Source organism: Mchenga conophoros, linkage group LG7 (assembly GCF_057382185.1).
Source record: "Mchenga conophoros isolate Kocher_MC1m ecotype Shallow Benthic linkage group LG7, M_conophoros_male_GT1.1, whole genome shotgun sequence".
In the NCBI taxonomy this organism is placed as follows: Eukaryota; Metazoa; Chordata; class Actinopteri; order Cichliformes; family Cichlidae; genus Mchenga; species Mchenga conophoros.
The window spans coordinates 65,831,696-65,849,302 of record NC_140532.1 but is presented as its reverse complement, the minus strand read 5'-3'; the positions used below and the strand labels follow the sequence as shown (position 1 = coordinate 65,849,302).

General features: G+C 43.2%; 1 protein-coding gene across 1 annotated transcript; it reads right to left on the bottom strand.

The window, feature by feature from the left end:
- Positions 1-5,676: 5,676 nt before the first annotated feature.
- On the bottom strand, positions 5,677-17,189 carry ces3 (carboxylesterase 3). The gene is made up of 13 exons (XM_085280859.1): positions 17,039-17,189; positions 12,739-12,940; positions 12,520-12,658; positions 10,929-11,062; positions 10,586-10,739; positions 10,331-10,435; positions 9,609-9,710; positions 9,217-9,357; positions 9,032-9,112; positions 8,727-8,868; positions 7,463-7,612; positions 6,844-6,916; positions 5,677-6,200 (listed from the first exon to the last, which is right to left on the bottom strand). The coding sequence occupies exons 1-13, from the start codon at positions 17,103-17,105 to the stop codon at positions 6,011-6,013; spliced, it is 1,680 nt and encodes a 559-aa protein (XP_085136985.1). The 5' UTR covers positions 17,106-17,189; the 3' UTR covers positions 5,677-6,010.
- Positions 17,190-17,607: the final 418 nt, after the last annotated feature.

Sequence of the window (17,607 nt, the reverse complement as noted above, 5' to 3'; positions counted from 1 at the left end):
TAAAAATGCAAGTAAAATATTTTAAAGTAAAAAAAATTAAATAATATAATACAATTTTACATATAACAAGAAAGCTATACAATATACAATATAAGGGTAAATGACATTGAGTGCAAACCAGGCAGAGTAGTGCAAATGGGCAAATAGTGCAAATGGAGATTTGGTAATGTACGATATGAGATAGTGTAACACAAAGTCTTATGAGGTAATGGCAGTCCAATGCTCCACAAAGTGACTGGTAACTGGTGCAGGCCAGTGAGTGAGTCAGAGAGTGTGTGTGTGTGAGTGTGTGTGACAGAGTTCAGTGAGACCGTGGAGGAGAGAGGGGAGAGGGGGCAGAATCGGGAGGGAGTTAAGCTTCCTGACAGCCTGATGGATGAAGCTGTCCTTCAGCCTGCTGGTCCTGGCCTGGAGACTCCGCAGTCTCCTCCCCGACGGCAGCAGCTTGAAGAAGCTTTGCATTGGGTGCGTGGGATCAGCCGCTATGCAAAGGGCTTTTTTAGTGAGACGGGTGCTGTAAATGTCCTGGAGGGAGGGGAGAGAGACACCAATGATCCTCTCTGCAGCTCTCACTATGCGTTGGAGGGTTCTGTGACAGGACGCATTGCAGGCTCCAAACCACACAGTGATGCAGCTCGACAGGATGCTCTCGATGGTGCCTCTGTAGAAAGTGTGCATGATGGGGGCTGGTGCTCCTGCTCTTCTTAGTTTGCGGAGAAAGAAGAGACGCTGCTGTGATTTCTTGGCCAGTGCTGTGGTGTTGTACGTCCAGGAGAGATCCTCTGTGATGTGCACACCCAAGAACTTGGTGCTGCTCACTCTCTCCACAGACGCTCCGTCAATGGTCAGAGGAGCATGTTGGGTGTGCATTCTCCTGAAGTCCACAACAATCTCCTTCGTCTTCTCCACATTCAGAGAGAGATTGTTGTCAGCACACCACGTGGCCAGGCGTCTCACCTCACTTCTGTAGTCGGTCTCATCCCTGTTGCTAATGAGACCCACCACCGTTGTGTCGTCCGCAAACTTGATGAAGAGGTTGGAGCTGTATGATGGAGTGCAGTCATGGGTCAGCAGAGTGAAGAGGAGGGGGCTCAGCACACATCCCTGCGGGGCCCCCGTGTTTAAAATGATGGTGCTGGATGTGTTACTGCCGACCCGTACTGTTTGAGGTCTTCCGGTGAGGAAATCCAACAGCCAGTTGCACAGTGAGGTGTTGAGCCCCAGCTGGACCAGTTTTTGAGTGAGCTGTTGGGGGATTATGGTGTTGAATGCTGAACTGAAATCTATGAACAGCATTTGAACATATGAGTCTTTTTTGTCCAGGTGTGTGAGTGCTGAGTGGAGTGCAGTGGAGATGGCATCATCGGTTGAGCGGTTGGGCCGATACGCAAACTGGAAGGGATCCAGGGAGGGGGGCAGGACAGTCTTGATGTGTTGCATGACTAGTCGTTCGAAGCACTTCATCAGGATGGGAGTAAGTGCAACAGGACGGTAGTCATTAAAGCAGGGGGGAGATGACTTTTTTGGAACCGGAATGATTGTGGTGGCTTTAAAACATGTGGGGACGACAGCCTGGATGAGTGATATGTTGAAGATGTCTGTGAAGACATCAGTGAGTTCCACTGCACAGTCTCTCAGTACACGACCAGGAATGTTGTCAGGACCCGGAGCTTTACGTGCATTGATCCTGCTGAGGGATCTCCTCACGCTGTCCGGGGACAGAGTCATCACCCGGTCACCAGGAGGGGGTGGGGTCTTCTGTGCAGTGGTGCTGTTTTGGACTTCAAAGCGAGCAAAGAAAGTATTCAGCTCGTTCAGCAGGGGGATAGTGCTATCACAGGTCTGTGGTGGGGGCTTGTAATCTGTGATGGTCTGAATGCCCCGCCACAGGCTCCGTGAGTCTCTGCTGTCTTTGAAGTGATGGGATATTTTCCTGGAGTACTGTCTCTTAGCCTCTCTGATGCCACGGGAAAGGTTGGCCCTAGCTGTCCTCAGGCTCGCCTCGTCTCCATCTCTGAAGGCAACATTCCGAGCTTTCAGCAGCCTGTAGACCTCTCCTGTCATCCATGGTTTTTGATTGGCCCGGACAGTTATGGTTTTCGTGACTGTTACATCCTCAATACACTTGTTGATGTAGGCAGTAACAGTCTCTGCGTACTCCTGGAGGTCAGTGGTGTTGTTATAGGTGGCAGCCTGCCTAAACATGTTCCAGTCTGTGGTGTTGAAGCAGTCCTGTAAAGCCTCTGAAGACCCTTCTGGCCACACTTTTATCTGCTTACGAACCGGTTTGGTGACTTTAACGAGCGGTCTGTAGGCAGGCATTAGCATGACAGTGATATGGTCTGAGGCGCCGAGGTGGGGGAGGGGAAAAGCTTTGTAAGCTCCTCTCTCGGTGGTGTAAACAAAGTCCAGTGTGTTATTTCCCCTTGTTGGAAAGTCAATGTGTTGTTGTATTTTTGGAAACACGCACTTTAAGTCTGCATGATTGAAATCCCCAGCCAGGATGAGAAAAGCATCAGGATGGGCTGTCTGCTGCTACCTGTCATGTGTCATGTCTGTGTGGCTCTTGTTGTCAAGTTTGTTTCATGTCTATGTCACTGTGTTTCCTGTTTTATTTTGAAAGAGTCTGGTGTTCTTTTTTCACTGCATTTAGTTTTACTCTCTCCTGTGTTGTCATTATGTTTCATTCTAGTCAGCTGTGTCCTCACGTGTCTCCACTTCCTCTGATCACCTCATGTGTGTATGTAGTCCTCAGTCTTGCTGTGTTCAGTGTCATGTCGTCTGTGTTATCTCCCCTACTCCTTGTCACGGTTTCCCAGTCAAGTCCTAGTAAGTCATAGTTTATGTTGTTTAGTTATAGTATAAAATCACAGTAAGAGTCATAGTTTCCCGGTCTATGTTCAGGTTTTCCCTCAGATTCTTTGTTTTTTTCTGTGACTTTTCAGCCCTAAATAAAGGCTCGCCTTTTCTTAAGTCCAGTTTTGTCCCCTTGCCTCTGTCTGCTCTTGGGTCCTCTACTCACTCCACGCGGTCTGCCCTGGCAGTCTGTGACAGAGATATTATCAAATGGTTATAAAAAAAACAAAGATCATGAAAATATATCAGTAAAATGCAACACAGCGCTAAAAAACATGAGAAAATAGGTCATTTGGTGACTGAGTCAATATTTGACCTTTAAAAGCACCAAACATGTACAAAAGAAAAGAGAAAAGCAGTTTTATATCATTTAAACATAAAAACACAGATTTCAATGAGTTTACGTAAGCATGCTGCATAAAAGCACATAAATGCATATACACTGTTGTTTTTAATATTAATTATTAATTGGTAATATCCTTTGCAGCTCCATTTCTCTGCCTAGCCTAGTCCTTATCACCTCCCAGCACTCCTGTACTTTCTTCTTCTCCCCGACTATCCTGCGTTTCTTTCTTTGAATACTTCCTGTTCCTCCTCTGTTTTTGCTCAAGTTGATACACCAAATACCTTCATTGCAATGTCCCCTCACCATTTCAGCTGTACTTTCCCAGTCATCTGGTCATTTTTCCTTTCCACCCAGAGCCCGTGTCCTCCCTGAACCATGAGCAACATTCTTCTCTCTTCAGCTTCCAAACCACTTAATTTATGCCTCTGCCTTCACCAGTTTCCTGTTCTTGATTTTCGGAGTCATCCTACGAACTGCCACGAGATACAGAAACATCTTCCCCTGACACCACCTTAGTCTCCTCTCACTGTCAGAATGGGCCTTCTTCTGTAGTCCACCTCTGTGTACTTTATATGTTACACTAGGTTTCTCACTATTGTTGAGATATGTGTTCACCACAGCCGTTTGTATCCTTTTCACAAAACCCACTGTTATCGTTCATTTTTCTCCTTAACACCATATCTATGCAACACCTGATTATCATCTCTGTTGCCTTCACCTGCACCTAAACTGTTGCCTGTTACAATCACCACCTCCTGTCCTCACTTCCCTTCCACCTGGACTCCACTCCCCCCCCGCACACACACAGGATCTGCCTTTCTTCTCTAAACCACACCAGCCAGCTCTCTTCCTGTCGGTGTTTGTATTTAAAGTCCAGACTCTGCACTCCCACCTTTTCTTCATGCTTGCTGCTTCTGAAGATGCTTCCCACTTTCCTCTTTGTCTGTCTCGCAGTCTGTCAGAACCCTACTGGTCAGCAGCACTGGAAGCGGCTGTTGTTAATGGGGTTTGACCAATCCTATGTGGAAATCTCATTGTTGATTAATCAAACTTAACCGGCCTTCAGCTCCTGCTTCAAGAGATCCATCCAGTTCAGTCAATCGTGGCAGTCACGGCTGCTACTTCAGACATTTTCCCCATCTGTATGCCCACATCCATAGTATCTGCAGGTCAGCTGGTATCCTCTGGAGGTTTTCTGCCTCTTTCACATTCATTCTACCCAGATCTATACAAGCTGTCTGTATTTATTACTTGTCCATATAAAACACATATGAGTGATTTAAAAATTTATATTAAAGGAAAGGTCACTCATTAAAAAGTTTGTTTTTATTGATTATTTGACTGTAGGGTTTCTTTGTGGGCAGTCTTCCAGCTTCACTTGAAGGTGTGGCAGCCAAAAGAGTTCCCAGGTGTCTTGAGTGCCTTTTTAATGTTTCCTGGTGGTACCAGGTGATTAAAGTGAGGATTGGATAGCCATATTCCTTTACTGTAGATTGTAGTCGGTAGGCCAAGTGGGATATATTTATTTAATGATTGTAATTATGGTTATTATGTACACAGCATTGGTGTGATATTAATAAAGGTTATGAGGTAAGAAAGGTGTGTGTAGTTTAGTATGGAACCCCAGATAATGGTATGGCTTGAGGGCCAATTAGCAGCAGTCTATAAAGGGGTGCCAGATAACATCAGAGGCCGTTGCTGGATCCATGTCCCACCCCTGGGCTACATTGTTTTATTTCATGTTATGTTTTTGGAATTTTAATATAGGTGAATAAACACACCTCATCTCTGCCTCAAGCCTCCTATTTGAACCCAGCCACTACAGGCCATCCTAACAGTGTCCCGTATGAATATGGGGTATAAAGGACAGGGCTCTGTGCTGGACTAAAAACTTGTTGCAGCCGCTGAACCGTGACAGGCTTCATGTAGTGCAGGTTTGTCTTTGGAGTTTTATATTCTGGCAGCTCAGACTGAGCGGAGTGACTCTGTGCTTACAAACTGAACTTGACACCCTTGATGTTACTAAGTCACTTTTTTATTTGTGTCTTTGAGGGTGTCTTGCATCATTTGCAGTTACTTTTATTATTTTTACTTATTTTTTGAGTTGATTTTATTTTGACATTTTCTTGGTTAGTTTCAGTTTCTCATTTTGGTTTTATGTCTCATTTAATCATTTTATGTTTTCCAGTCATTTCAAACCTTGCTGTTGGTATTTTGTGTCTTCTGTCTGATTTTTCATAGAAGAAATACGGTGTTACCTGTAACATAAAACTGGGGCTCTGACCTTTGCCCAGTAAGACCTTCAGTAATTCAAGTGTCAGACAGAATTACTCAACTTTATTTTAGTGTCCTTTTAAAGTCCTCAGAGAGTTCACCGAGTGTGGGCAGGACTAAATACATGATAATAAGATATATTCCTTCATTCTAGATATGTAAGAATTAGTTATGCAATGGAATAGTCAAAACTCGTGATGTGAAGATTGTTCCTTTGCCTTTTAATATGATTGCATTTTAAATTATAAGTGGCACATTTTATTAATTTATTATTTTAGGAAAGTAATCAATCAGCAAATCAAGTACATAACCTAAAAGACCTAATAATTCTCTTTTTGCTTTCAAAATTCATTTCAAAGTTCATTAAGCATTATCTTATATCAACAATGCCTATTTAAAAAAATTAAATTAAATTTTTTTTAATTACAGTTTTGTTACAAATCACTTAGAATTACAAGAGTTGTGAAAGACACTCAGTTAATCTATTCTTAAACAAAGAAAAAAAGAGTTTGGGCTGTAAAACTTTATCAGTCATCAGTTTCCAGGCACCAGTTTGGCTGCTGCTTCCAACTCTCTGAGCTTCAGAGGCAGGGTGACAGTAGCGAAGTGGACCCTATCCTTCCTCAATTTCTGTTTCACGGTCTGAGTCGGGCCCAGCTCCATGTACTCCTGGTTCTGCCTGTTGTACTGAGGCCAGCTGACCAGCCCAGGACCATTGGGAGAGCTGGGGATGTCAGTGCAGAGAAGATCATCAGTATATGTTCCCTGCGATTTCATTCTGCAGAAATATCATCATTTCATTTGTATACGGCAACTGCACTCATGTGTGCCCTTGTGGGTTGCATCCTTTAAATATTTCCTACTCCAACCAGCAAATTTACTGCAGTCACCTGTCAGCCACTCACAGCTGATATTAATTAAACTGATTACTTATTGCAATAATTCCTGTCAAGCATTTGGTTCTGGAAGCTGATGTGCTGGAAGGAGAAAAGCTGAGATAAGATATGTTTCTTATATCCCAAAAGAAAAACCTCGATAACGTCATGGTGGTAACAGAGATCAAACCCGGGGCCTCATTAGTGCTGTTATAGACTTGACCTGTGACCTATTTCCCCTGACAAACGTGCAACCATTAGGTGTTGTATTTGGATCAGACGCCAACCTGAACCTGACTCATAAACCCAGACAGGTTGTTAGTAACAGCAAGCAGATCTGTTGAGGCCAGTCAAGAGTTATCTTTTCTGTTTCTACTATACCGTACATCATCAGCCCTGTATCAGTTGCTACCAGTTGATAGTCAGCATGTCATGAAGGAAGTCAACAGTACAGGGTCTGTAGTTTTGCGGTTTGCAGCCGTTTTTACTCACCCATCTCGGACAAAATTAGCCCAGTATGACATCATCGTCCTGCAAAATCTCTCATCCTCTTTGGTGATGTTGCCTGAAGATGGGACAGTGGAAGGTCAGTCACAAAGCTGCCCTCTGACTTTCAGTCTTCTAAGGTTAAAGCTGATGTATTCTGCCCATTTTCAGCTCAAAAGTTTTATTCTTGGACTCTGATAATCTGGATCTTCTGTCTGAAACAAGCTGGTCTAACTCTTCCCCCTTTGACTGACATAAACAGAGTTGAAACCGCATGTGGGTGGAGCTTCTGTGCTCCCAGCCAGAGCTATGTGCCCGACATGCCCATATTAGGGACATCCATTCTCTGTGACATCATATAGATGCAAGAATAGAAAAAACTATCTGAAAAGGAGCTGTCTTACACCTTTTGGCTCGTAGTGATTACTGTACATGTGCTGACCTCAGTATTTAGAACTTTGGGAATTTTATTTGATTTATTAAGTCATGCACATCTGACAGAAAAGAAGGGAAAGCAGAATAGGTCCCTTTTAAACAACATTTTGTAGCCATTTGTTAGCCACAACTTTCCCCCATCAGTGATACAATAAAAATGTATTATAGGGCATATACTACACACACTTACCTAAGATTTTTATATTTCCATTCCAGAAACATCCACCAAACATCAAGCCGACATCATCTGCATGATCTGCTTTCACAAAGCTGGGCCTGTTATGTTTGTATATCTCAGCCTGGTATGCAAACTCATACATGTAAACTGGAACGCCCACGTCTGAACAGCCAAGGAGACAAAAGATGAGAGGAGCATGGTTATGCTGGGCTTAAACAGAACAAAGTGAACTTTTTCCCTCACTATTCACTACTGGCACAAAGCTTTGAGGAGCTTCTTTCCTTGCATCAGTTATAGTTGGATTAAAGGAGCAAAAACTAAGCTGACAAATAGGTACACTGATAACCGCAGAAATAAAGAGAAGCTAGCCGCATTGTGAATTGATTTTAACAAGATAAAAGCGTTTATTTTAATCAAAACCACAAACTTTAACCAACCAGCCACTGAAAAACCATGGATGGTCTCTAAGCTCCTGTGCTTGTGTCATCTCTTTTCTATTCCCTGAGTCTGTTTCAGCAGAGAGACTGTTAGTTCCTGCTGTCGCCAAGTGCTGCTCACTGGAGATCATCTGGAGATCATCTGATTCCTGGGAGTCTCTATTTAATATCGTCACCTTTTTTATATTCATCCATAGCTGCTGTGATGCAGATGCTGTATCGGTCTGTCGTGGTGAAGAAAGAGCTGAGTGCAAAAGCAAAGCCGTCAATCTACATCCCTAGCCTCAGGTTGTGGATCCAAGTGGTGGAAATTAGCTTTCTATAAAGCGTGGCTGGCCTCTCTCTTGGAGATAGGATAAGGCGTTCTGTCGAGAGTGGCTCTGACTAGCCGGAAGGGTCTAGTTGGTTCGGGCATCTGACAAGGATGCCTCCCAGGTGACTCCTGGGTGAGGTGTTCTGGGCATGTTCCACCAGGAAGAACCTCGAGACAGACCAAGGACATGCTGAATAGATTACACCCCTCATCTGGCCTGGAAATGCCTTGGTGTTCCCTTGATAAGCCGGAGGAGGTGGCTGGGGATAGGGATGCGACCTGGCCTCGGATGTATGGAAGCAAGGCCAGGATAGCAGTTTGGTTTTTTTGGTTTTGTTTGGATTTCTGCTCAGGATTTGCTGAGTCCCATTTCACATAATGTCTCTGATAGAGAGGCCCGAGACTGACTGAATGACAGTGTTTCATTTCTGGCACTTATATGTGTGGTTTTGGGAGTCCTTGGAAGTCCACCTGCTCTAATATTTAAATATAAAGGCATGCTGGATGAGTTAGCCCGTTCTCTAACCTGAGTGGTACCCGGCCACTCGGACAACAGGCAGTGTCATCAGCAGGTCTCCTATGATTTCAGTGAATCCGTCTCTGATCTCCTCTGGAGTTTTAGCATCTTGCAGGTATTCATCTACAATGAGGTTGTTAACAAAGGAGGCCTGGAACAGAGAAACAGGTTTTGAAACTATTAGATCAGGTGAGTTTTATTATAGCGCCTAGTCCTAATTTTAACCTGAGCTCAAAAAAAACTTCACCACAACTTCAATCAAATCATTGAATCAATGATATAAAGAAAAGCTGCCTAGCTGTTGCTGTGCTCACCCCTGGAGGATTAAACATGTTCACCACTGCCAGCACGGTCTCTCTGTTCATGCCATTCTCCCACCCAGGAGCGGCGAAGCTCTGCAATCCACAAAAACACAATTTAGATCAAGACTTTAAACAGGAAACACATTAGGAGAGTGGAATCAGCCACAGAGACTGTGGTGTAGAGGTATCTGTGCGACCTGAGGTAAGATCCAGCCAAATTCATGGTTTGTGATTCCCATCAGTACCGGAACCTTCAGCACTTCGTGTTTCTGAAGAAGAGCCTCTGCCAAGTCAGTCAGAAATTCGCCGTCCACCACAGCCCCGAGGAAAATTTTCATCTGCACAGAAGTGACTGTTGATGACTTCCAACAGAGGTCAAATGGATACAGGAAGCTGGAGTTTGCCAGCTGAGAGTGTTTAAATGCTTCCATCTAGTGGCCTTAATTAAGTATTATTCTTGCACGTGATATTAATCTCTAATCCAGCAGGTTTTCACACAATTGGCTTGAACAACATCAGATTCATTGTCTGTTTTTCACTCAGTGAATTCAGAGTACATCTGCTTGCACGTGTTAACACAATCATTTACCTGCTTTGTTGCGGCTACTAATTCATCTTGACTCTTCCCCTTCATACAACGGATCAGTTCCTCTGTGCTGCTGTGGTTACATCCAATATGGTTCGCAACAATCTGGGTATGTGGGGGACATGAATGACAATCACAAACAACACAATCTCTTGCTGCCCCAGCTACACTAACTTCACCCAACTTTAGTGAAGTTAGTGTAGCTTTAACCCTTTCACGCATAGTGGACAGCTATTCAAAGGCTGTTTCCTTGTATTTGTGTCAGTGTTGATGGTATACTTGCACATAAAACACTACATTGGACACTGATGTGTGACTCCATACCCTGCCACCCACTGGTCAGCCAGTGTTGTCCACCTAAGTGGACATATAAAAAACTCTTTGAAAAGTACATGTTTGAAAAAAGGAGTTCAAAAATCTTTTTTTCATGAGTAAAGATGAATAAAAATACTTGTGATTGTCATCATTCATCCATGAAAGGGTTAAACTGAGCAATTTCACTGTTACCATCTCGGGATTTCTTTTTTAATTGAACATGGACAATGCATCTATATGCATGTCTGTTCAGATAGTGGTGAAGACTTGATTAGCACTGAAGTATTAACTGTTCATTCTTGGCCAGATTTAGATGCTACTTCAAAGGAGCTACAAAGCAGATATGTTGATCTGCTGATGGAGCAGTCACTGTGAGCTACTTCAAATTCCTCGCATTCAAATTTCAGCACCTGCGCTTGAGACAAAGGATGATTTGTAGTGTAGGTTCCAAGTGTTGCTACTCCACTTTGAAAGATTGCCCTCTGAAACAGTCCTTTTGCTTGTGGAGAAAGAGTCTGTTCAAAAAGAGACATACAGTATGCATGTAAAATTCACTTATGAAATACTCAAACACTTGAATTACTCAGTATTAACTTTGAGGTGCTCATATTTGAGCTTAAACAAATGTTTAGCAGGTTGATTTGACATGCTGATTTCTTCCTTACCAGTATGGATGCACTGATTCCTCCAGCAGATTCTCCAGCCACTGTGACCGTCTGCGGATCGCCACCAAAGGCTTCAATATTTTCCTGCACCCATCTCAGGGCTGCCAGCTGATCCAAGAAACCCCAGTTGCCCTGGGCGTGTTCATCTCCAGTGCTTCGGAAGAAGAAGAGTTGATACAATTTATTTGGATTGCTTTAACTTCATAATATCCACCACATGACTGATGAACCAGCTGGAGTTATTATTGGCAGTAGATTGTGAGTTAGCTCAACCTTTTGTTAGAAATAATTTAATTAATGTGATCAGGTGGATGTTGAAAGGTTAAGGAAAACAACTCCTTACCTCAGGAAACCCAGAATGCCGAGTCGATACTGAATAATAACCATCACTATGTTTTCATAAACAGCTAGTGGAGCCCCATCATACTGTGAAGCTGCACCCATAGCCAGACCTCCTCCATGGATCCACACCATCACCTGAAACACAGCCAAAGAACCTGCATGTCACACCTGACCGATGCCGATTGGAGGAAAAGAAAAAGGTAACGCTGGTAGTTAAAGTAGTAGAAGCACACGGTCAAATGGAAAGCTGCTTATCCATGTCATCAGTCAAAACAGAGATGCCCAGACTTCCTTCTCGACAGCCAACTCGACTTCTTCAGCGTTCTTTTGCTTTCCCGAGCAAGCCAAGAGAGATAATATCACCAGCATTTCTGGACCCACACCAGGGTATCCTCCAAGTTCACAATCCCCGAAGCCTAAATCCTTCTAATCTAGGAGACATAACCAAATCTGATTACTGAACCGCCACAAATGACTCGGCTCTCATCTCAGCCCTTTCTGCTTTGCTTAAGGGCTGAGATGGATCCACAGGTACTTGGGAACCCTTCAGGTCTCCTTCACTCTGGCCATCAACTTATTTTTTTTTAAGCCAGAGTGGGCACTCCACCCTCTTTCAGATAAAAATCACGACTCAGAGTTTAATCTCCACTTCACACTGGCAATCATCACTCACTGAAGCCAGCAGTGCCGCATCATCAAAGCAGAGATGAGATCCTGAAACCACCGGTCGTGGCACCCTCTGTCCCTCGGCTGTAACCAGACATTCTACCCATAAAAGTTTGAAACAGACTCAGTGGCAAAGGACACCCCTGCTGGAGTCCAACACCCACTAGGAACATTATGCCTGGAAATGCAAACCAAGCTCTCACTTTAATTGTACAGTTGGCCCATAGCAATGGCCCCGATATCCCATGATCCTGAAGCACACTCTGCAGGACTTTGTTCTACCTGAATCTGATATTCACTATCAAACAGACTCTCCTCAGTTCAGTTTTTTTAAAAACCTTGGTGACCTCAGTGACTGATGGGCAAGTCGTACACCTCGTGTCCGGGCTCTGTCGTCCCTGCAGTGGCCGTGTCAGTGGGGATCAGGGGACTCTCACTAAGATGTGTCCATAAAGATCTGTATGTGACTGCTTAACCTTTACTGTTGCAAGAACATATAAGGCATATTTGGAGATAGCAGGACTCTGAGCGAGATACCTCCTTAGTCTGGATTTAGATGCCTGAAAACAATGCACAACATTCTGCTATGCTTCCTCTATTGAGCATGTTTTACTAAAATGTGTAGCCATGGGAGAAAGGCTTTGTTAGAAGTGTTAGCCACTCAGGAGCAACATGAACCCCACATATTAAGAAGGCGTCGCTTGGACGATGCAACAGGAGGTCTGGGGTGAGCTTTGTGTTGCTGTCTGTGAGGCTTCAGTTAAGGTGGTAAATATTTGTTGACCTGGAGGGAGTAGGGTTGTAATGGAAAAGAGCCCAGGACACCAAACTCATCAGTGCAGAAAATGGCATCAGTGCTGTATTATACTATATAAAATATTAGACTATGATACTCTGTATCCCTGCACCCTGCCACTTTTACTCACTGGAAGCTTGTTCCCCTTAGTTGCTTCAGCTGGAGTGTAGACATTCAGATACAGACAGTCCTCTGAAATTGCTGGTGGGATGAATTCGAGCGACATGGTTTTTGAAACATTCACAACTAGTTCAGGATCCTGGATACACCTGAAAAGGAGACAGATGAGGGAGAGTGTGTGATTCAGAATGAGAGTGCTGTTAAAATGTTCTGCTCTTTGGTGACTTACATAGATGGCTCTTGTGTGCCGTCTCTCACACCTTCCCAGGGTTCCTCAGGCCGCGGAGCAGAGAAGCGGAGGTCTCCCACGGGCGGCTGTGCGAAGGGTATCCCCAGGTAGCACTTTGCCCTCCTCTCCGTGCCTTTCACACTAACATATTCTCCTCTGATTTGACCATTTTTCGCCGAGACCACGAGGTCACTTCTCCCTGCTGAAGAAAGAAGTGTGCCGTTAATGGGCTGTGCATCTAAGTCTGAAGAAGTCTTTTAACTTAACCGCTTAACAGCTTTTAGTTTCTCTGTTTGTAGAAGTTCAAGGTGTAAGAAGCAGATTTATATCTGCAGGTCACATGACTGAAAAGTATCATTATTCATTCAGTTTAATGCAGTTTTATTTATACATTGCCAAAACACAAGAGCATAATTAATTATTAAGTAAAAAAAATATGCTCCGTATAAACTGAATGTATGTCAAACAAGTACACTTTATTTTCTTAAAATTAACATTTTACGTTGCACTTACATGACACACTGACATGGAAAACTGAAATTACTTAAAGGCAACATTTTGGATAGTGTGTAAAATACAAATAAAAGCAGAATGCAATGATATACGAATCTCAAACTCATATTTAGTTCACAACAGAAAATAGTCAAATATGTCAAATGATTAAAACGAGCGCAGCGACGCTTTGTAAGTTTGACTAAAAAGTATGACGTAGTCCTGTGTGGACGGCAGAGGTCAGACCCAAACGCAGGACTCGGAAACAAAACGAGTGAACTAAAGAAGACGCCGTTATTACCTGTAACACGATACTCTTAAACTCACTGACACAAGCATACAAAAACTCAGGCCAGGAGAAAACCAAGCCTTAACTAAGAGTAAAAGAGGGAAACACGGAGCATTCAGGGACAACACTACAAGGGACAAAGTGAAACTGAGAACTTAAATACACACACAGGATAACGAGAGGCTGAACCACGAGTGGGAGCACAAAAGGACTGGGCAAGAAACAGACATGGAGACGAACACAGAAATGAACAAAGCAACATGAAGGGAGAACACAGGAACAGGACTACAACAGTGTCACGGTGCCATGGAGACAGCACAGGTAGGGGAGGGGACAGAAGGAAGAACAAAACACAGGTGAGACTGGACCAAACAGGCGCAACAAGAACCACAGAATTAGAAATGTAAAGAATGAAAACTCAGAGGCATTAGGAACTAAAGACAGAGAACCAGTACATAGCTGGAATATGAAAATCTCCAACACCAAACAAAACCAGTTTTGGTCAAGTTACTTGAAAAAAGTAATCAGTAACTAATTACTGATTACTTCCCCAAAAAAGTAATCCCGTTACTTTACTGATTACTTATTTTCAAAAGTAATTAATGACTTAGTTACTTTTTAAAAACACAATTTACAACCTGAAGAGGTGATAAAGCGATAGATCTTTCAGCCCAATTCTACTTTTTCTGCATAATCCATCATACAAAATGTAATCAAATGGAAAAGTCTCTTTTTAAAACTTGTTTTATTAGTTTTAATCTTTTAACTTTATGCATCAAGCAAAAATTAAATTAAATGCAACATTCTCTGACTGGAAGAAATTAGTTTAACATTTAAACCTATTTTCTGCACATTCCAGCACATAAAATAAAATATTTTTTGTGTTTACACTCAGTCTTTCAAATAGATGCAAGTAAAACACAGCAGAAAATAAATAAAGTCAAAGACTCAGCGGTCCTGTTGCTCTATTTTCACCTGTAAAGCAGGAGTGGGGTAGGCGGAGGTTTACCCTGGTGCAGGTGTGCCGCGGTCAGTGGAAGAATCCGCGAGTTTCTCTGTGAGTTTCCCATTACGTCGTAGCTACTCGGTGCTTGCTCGGAGGTTTAGGGGTTTTTTCGCTGTAAAAAGAAGTTTTCTTCCCACGCACAACGGACACTAATGTTTTTGTCACTTTTTATGGAATCAAACTCAAAGTAAGGTCAGTGCTTCCACGCTTTAAACGCTGCACGCTCATACTCTCTCCCACAATCGATATGTGATCCATTGTTGATCTGCACACAGCTGTTGTCACTAACGGCGCACTCGCTTACGTCACTGTCGTGAGACATTCTCGCAAAAAATCACGGTTTTAGTAACGCAGTAACGCAGCACTCCTACGGGAAAGTAACGGTAATCTAATTACCGTTTTTGCAATAGTAATCCCTTTACTCGTTACTTGAAAAAAGTAATCAGATTACAGTAACGCGTTACTGTAATCTGATTACTGATTACTTTAATCTGGGAAGTAACGCGTTACTGCCCATCTCTGAACAAAACAGCACAACTCCAAAAGAGGGTCAAAGACCCAGGATCGTGACTAAAAGAAACAACCATAAGAATATTTCACAACTAACCAGGGTAACTGGTTACAGGTCAGTGACGTGAGTGGGTAAAAAAAGGATCTTAGAGAGGCAGAAGACTGTACGGTACATAACATCATTATGAGATTCAGAGAATGTGGTGAAATCTCTGTGCCCAAGGGTCCAGGCTCAATGTCTTTATTGGATGGACAGTGCCTTGGGCAACATTGCGTTAAAGCAGGGATAATTCGGTGATGGAAATCAGTGCCTGATCTCAGGTACACTACCAGACATCTCGGTCAGTGAACACTATTCTCTGTCCACAGATGCAGATTAAAGCTCCATCATTGCAGAGAAGCATGTGAACATGATCCACAAACACCGCCGTCTTCTCTGGGCCAAAGCTCATTTAAAATGGACTGAGACAAAGTGAAGACTGTTGAATATTTGAAGTTCTCAGTGCCCCTGTAATTGACAGCTTGCACTGTAAAGGCACCATCAGTGCTGAATGGTTTACAGCGGGTTTAGAGCGACGTGCCATGCAGAAGGTCTTACAAGATAATCCTAAACCACTTTTTCAGCCCCATGACTTCAGAGTAGTAGCGTCCAAATGCTGAACTGGCCTGCCTGCAGTGCTGACCTTTCACCACCTGAAAACATATGACTCAGGACTATCCAGCAGCTAGAATCTTCTATGAGACGACAAGGGGACAAAATTCCAGCGGCTCTCAGTTCCCAGACATTTACAGTCTGTTGAAAAAAAAAAAAAAAAAGAGGGGACGTTACACGTGTTGCGTGAAGCTCAAAATGACCATGTTTAAAACTGCACATTTTCTCAGTTCAAACTGTGTTCTGCTGTGAATAAAATTTGGGTTTATGAGATTTGCAAAATAGCTGCATTCTGTTTTTATTTACATTTCACAGCCCAATGTTTTGGAATTAGGGTTTATATTAAAAAAACAAAAAAAAACAAACTAGTGATAAATCATAATCAGTATGCTTTGTGCAAAGAGGGTTTGACCTCTGGCACTTCCACATGCCGCCCTGTCCCGGGCCTCCTGACTGTGGAGCAGCAGCTCACAGATGCCAAATGTGTGAAGCTGTTCTTTGTGTCCAATCATTGCTTCTGTGTAGCTTAATTGTCTCAATCCAAGTGTTTTGTATCAGCTTTGAGTTACATAATCTGTGTAGCTTTAAAATGTTTAGCCTACCTTGAAGAAACTCATCAGGTGGATTTCCCCAGCCCAGTGGCAGATTGATTCTTTGTAACAAATAGGTAGGTTTAACTAGTTAACAGAATGCTTTCCATTAGTGGGCCTTTACTGTGTATTTTTACTGTCTGATTGCCACTTACTGCCATCTGCTGTCTGAATATTTCCTGTAACAGTGAACTGTGTGAAGCATGCATGTAGTGAAGCACGATGATTTAACATGGTTTTGGTTTTACTAGTCCAGTGCCTTTTCATGGAAACTGAACCCCACATTATTTCTTCGGGTGGTAGTTAACGTTTGGGATAACTGGTTTAGGAACGCATTAAGAAATGTGCACAGAAAAATAGCCCCACAAGCATGCGTGTGTGTGTGTGTGTGTGTGTGTGTGTGTGTGTGTGTGGTTTTCTTCCTGCACAGAGATTGAAGCAGACACCATTCACTGTCATGGAAACACTGAACTACTTTCAGCCAGAATAGCTTAACTAATCCAAAAGAAAAACCTCAGACCTGGCACTGAAATCCTCCCCAACACACCTGCCAACTTTCAAGGGGGTGGGCAAAATGATGAAGGCGTACATGGAGCAAACATCAAAAACATCAGCATGATTATACTTTATCTGACACAATCCTTCTTTTCTGCTCTGCTAACATACTATAATATTCTGTGGTGAACCCATGAATCAGCCATCTGTCTGCAGACATTACCATGTGCCTCCCAGAAAAGAGCTCAAATGAAGCGTTGTCTCACCTGGTGTTGCCTGTGCTACCACAATCAGCACAGGTAGAACATAAACAATAAACAGCGCTGTTCTCATCCTGGCCAGGCTCAGAGAAAAGACGGACTGAATTACAGCAGTCTCAGAGAAATAGCCTTCGACTCCCCCCTCCCCTATCCTGCCCTCCTTTAGCACCTCCCATACACTCACAAACACACAAGCATTCAAAACATAGAGCCAGTACACAGACTTTTAACCTCTTTCACACCCACTCAATATGCGATAGCCTCAGTGCTACGACCCGGCTCAAAAGTCGCAACATTAAAAAAAAGATGAACACCAGAGTGTTAGTGAGAAGAGGATTTTTCTTAAACTGGAATACCAGGTCGGCTAAAATTGCTGGAGCCACCAAGGCAAAGACAAGTGAGCTCCCTGGAAGCTTGCCTCAGGTATGCTTTTATCCACACCTGACTAGGTGTGGCCAATTAGCATCAGCTGAAAACATTGAGGAGATTAGGGGCTGCAGAGGGACGTAACACTCAGCATAAATATTGTAGTCGTCTATTGATTTAAACTCCACGCACGACTCTGACCGCAGAGT

What these genes read in the sequence shown, in the direction of transcription:
- ces3 (XM_085280859.1), bottom strand. Translation starts at nt 17,105, where the DNA reads ATGAGAACAGCGCTGTTTATTGTTTATGTTCTACCTGTGCTGATTGTG. An exon ending in GGTAGCACAGGCAACACCAG is followed by an intron (nt 12,941 to 17,038) that starts GTGAGACAACGC and finishes TTCTTTCTTCAG; the next exon opens with CAGGGAGAAGTGACCTCGTG. An exon ending in GGCATTCTGGGTTTCCTGAG is followed by an intron (nt 10,740 to 10,928) that starts GTAAGGAGTTGT and finishes CTTCTTCCGAAG; the next exon opens with CACTGGAGATGAACACGCCC.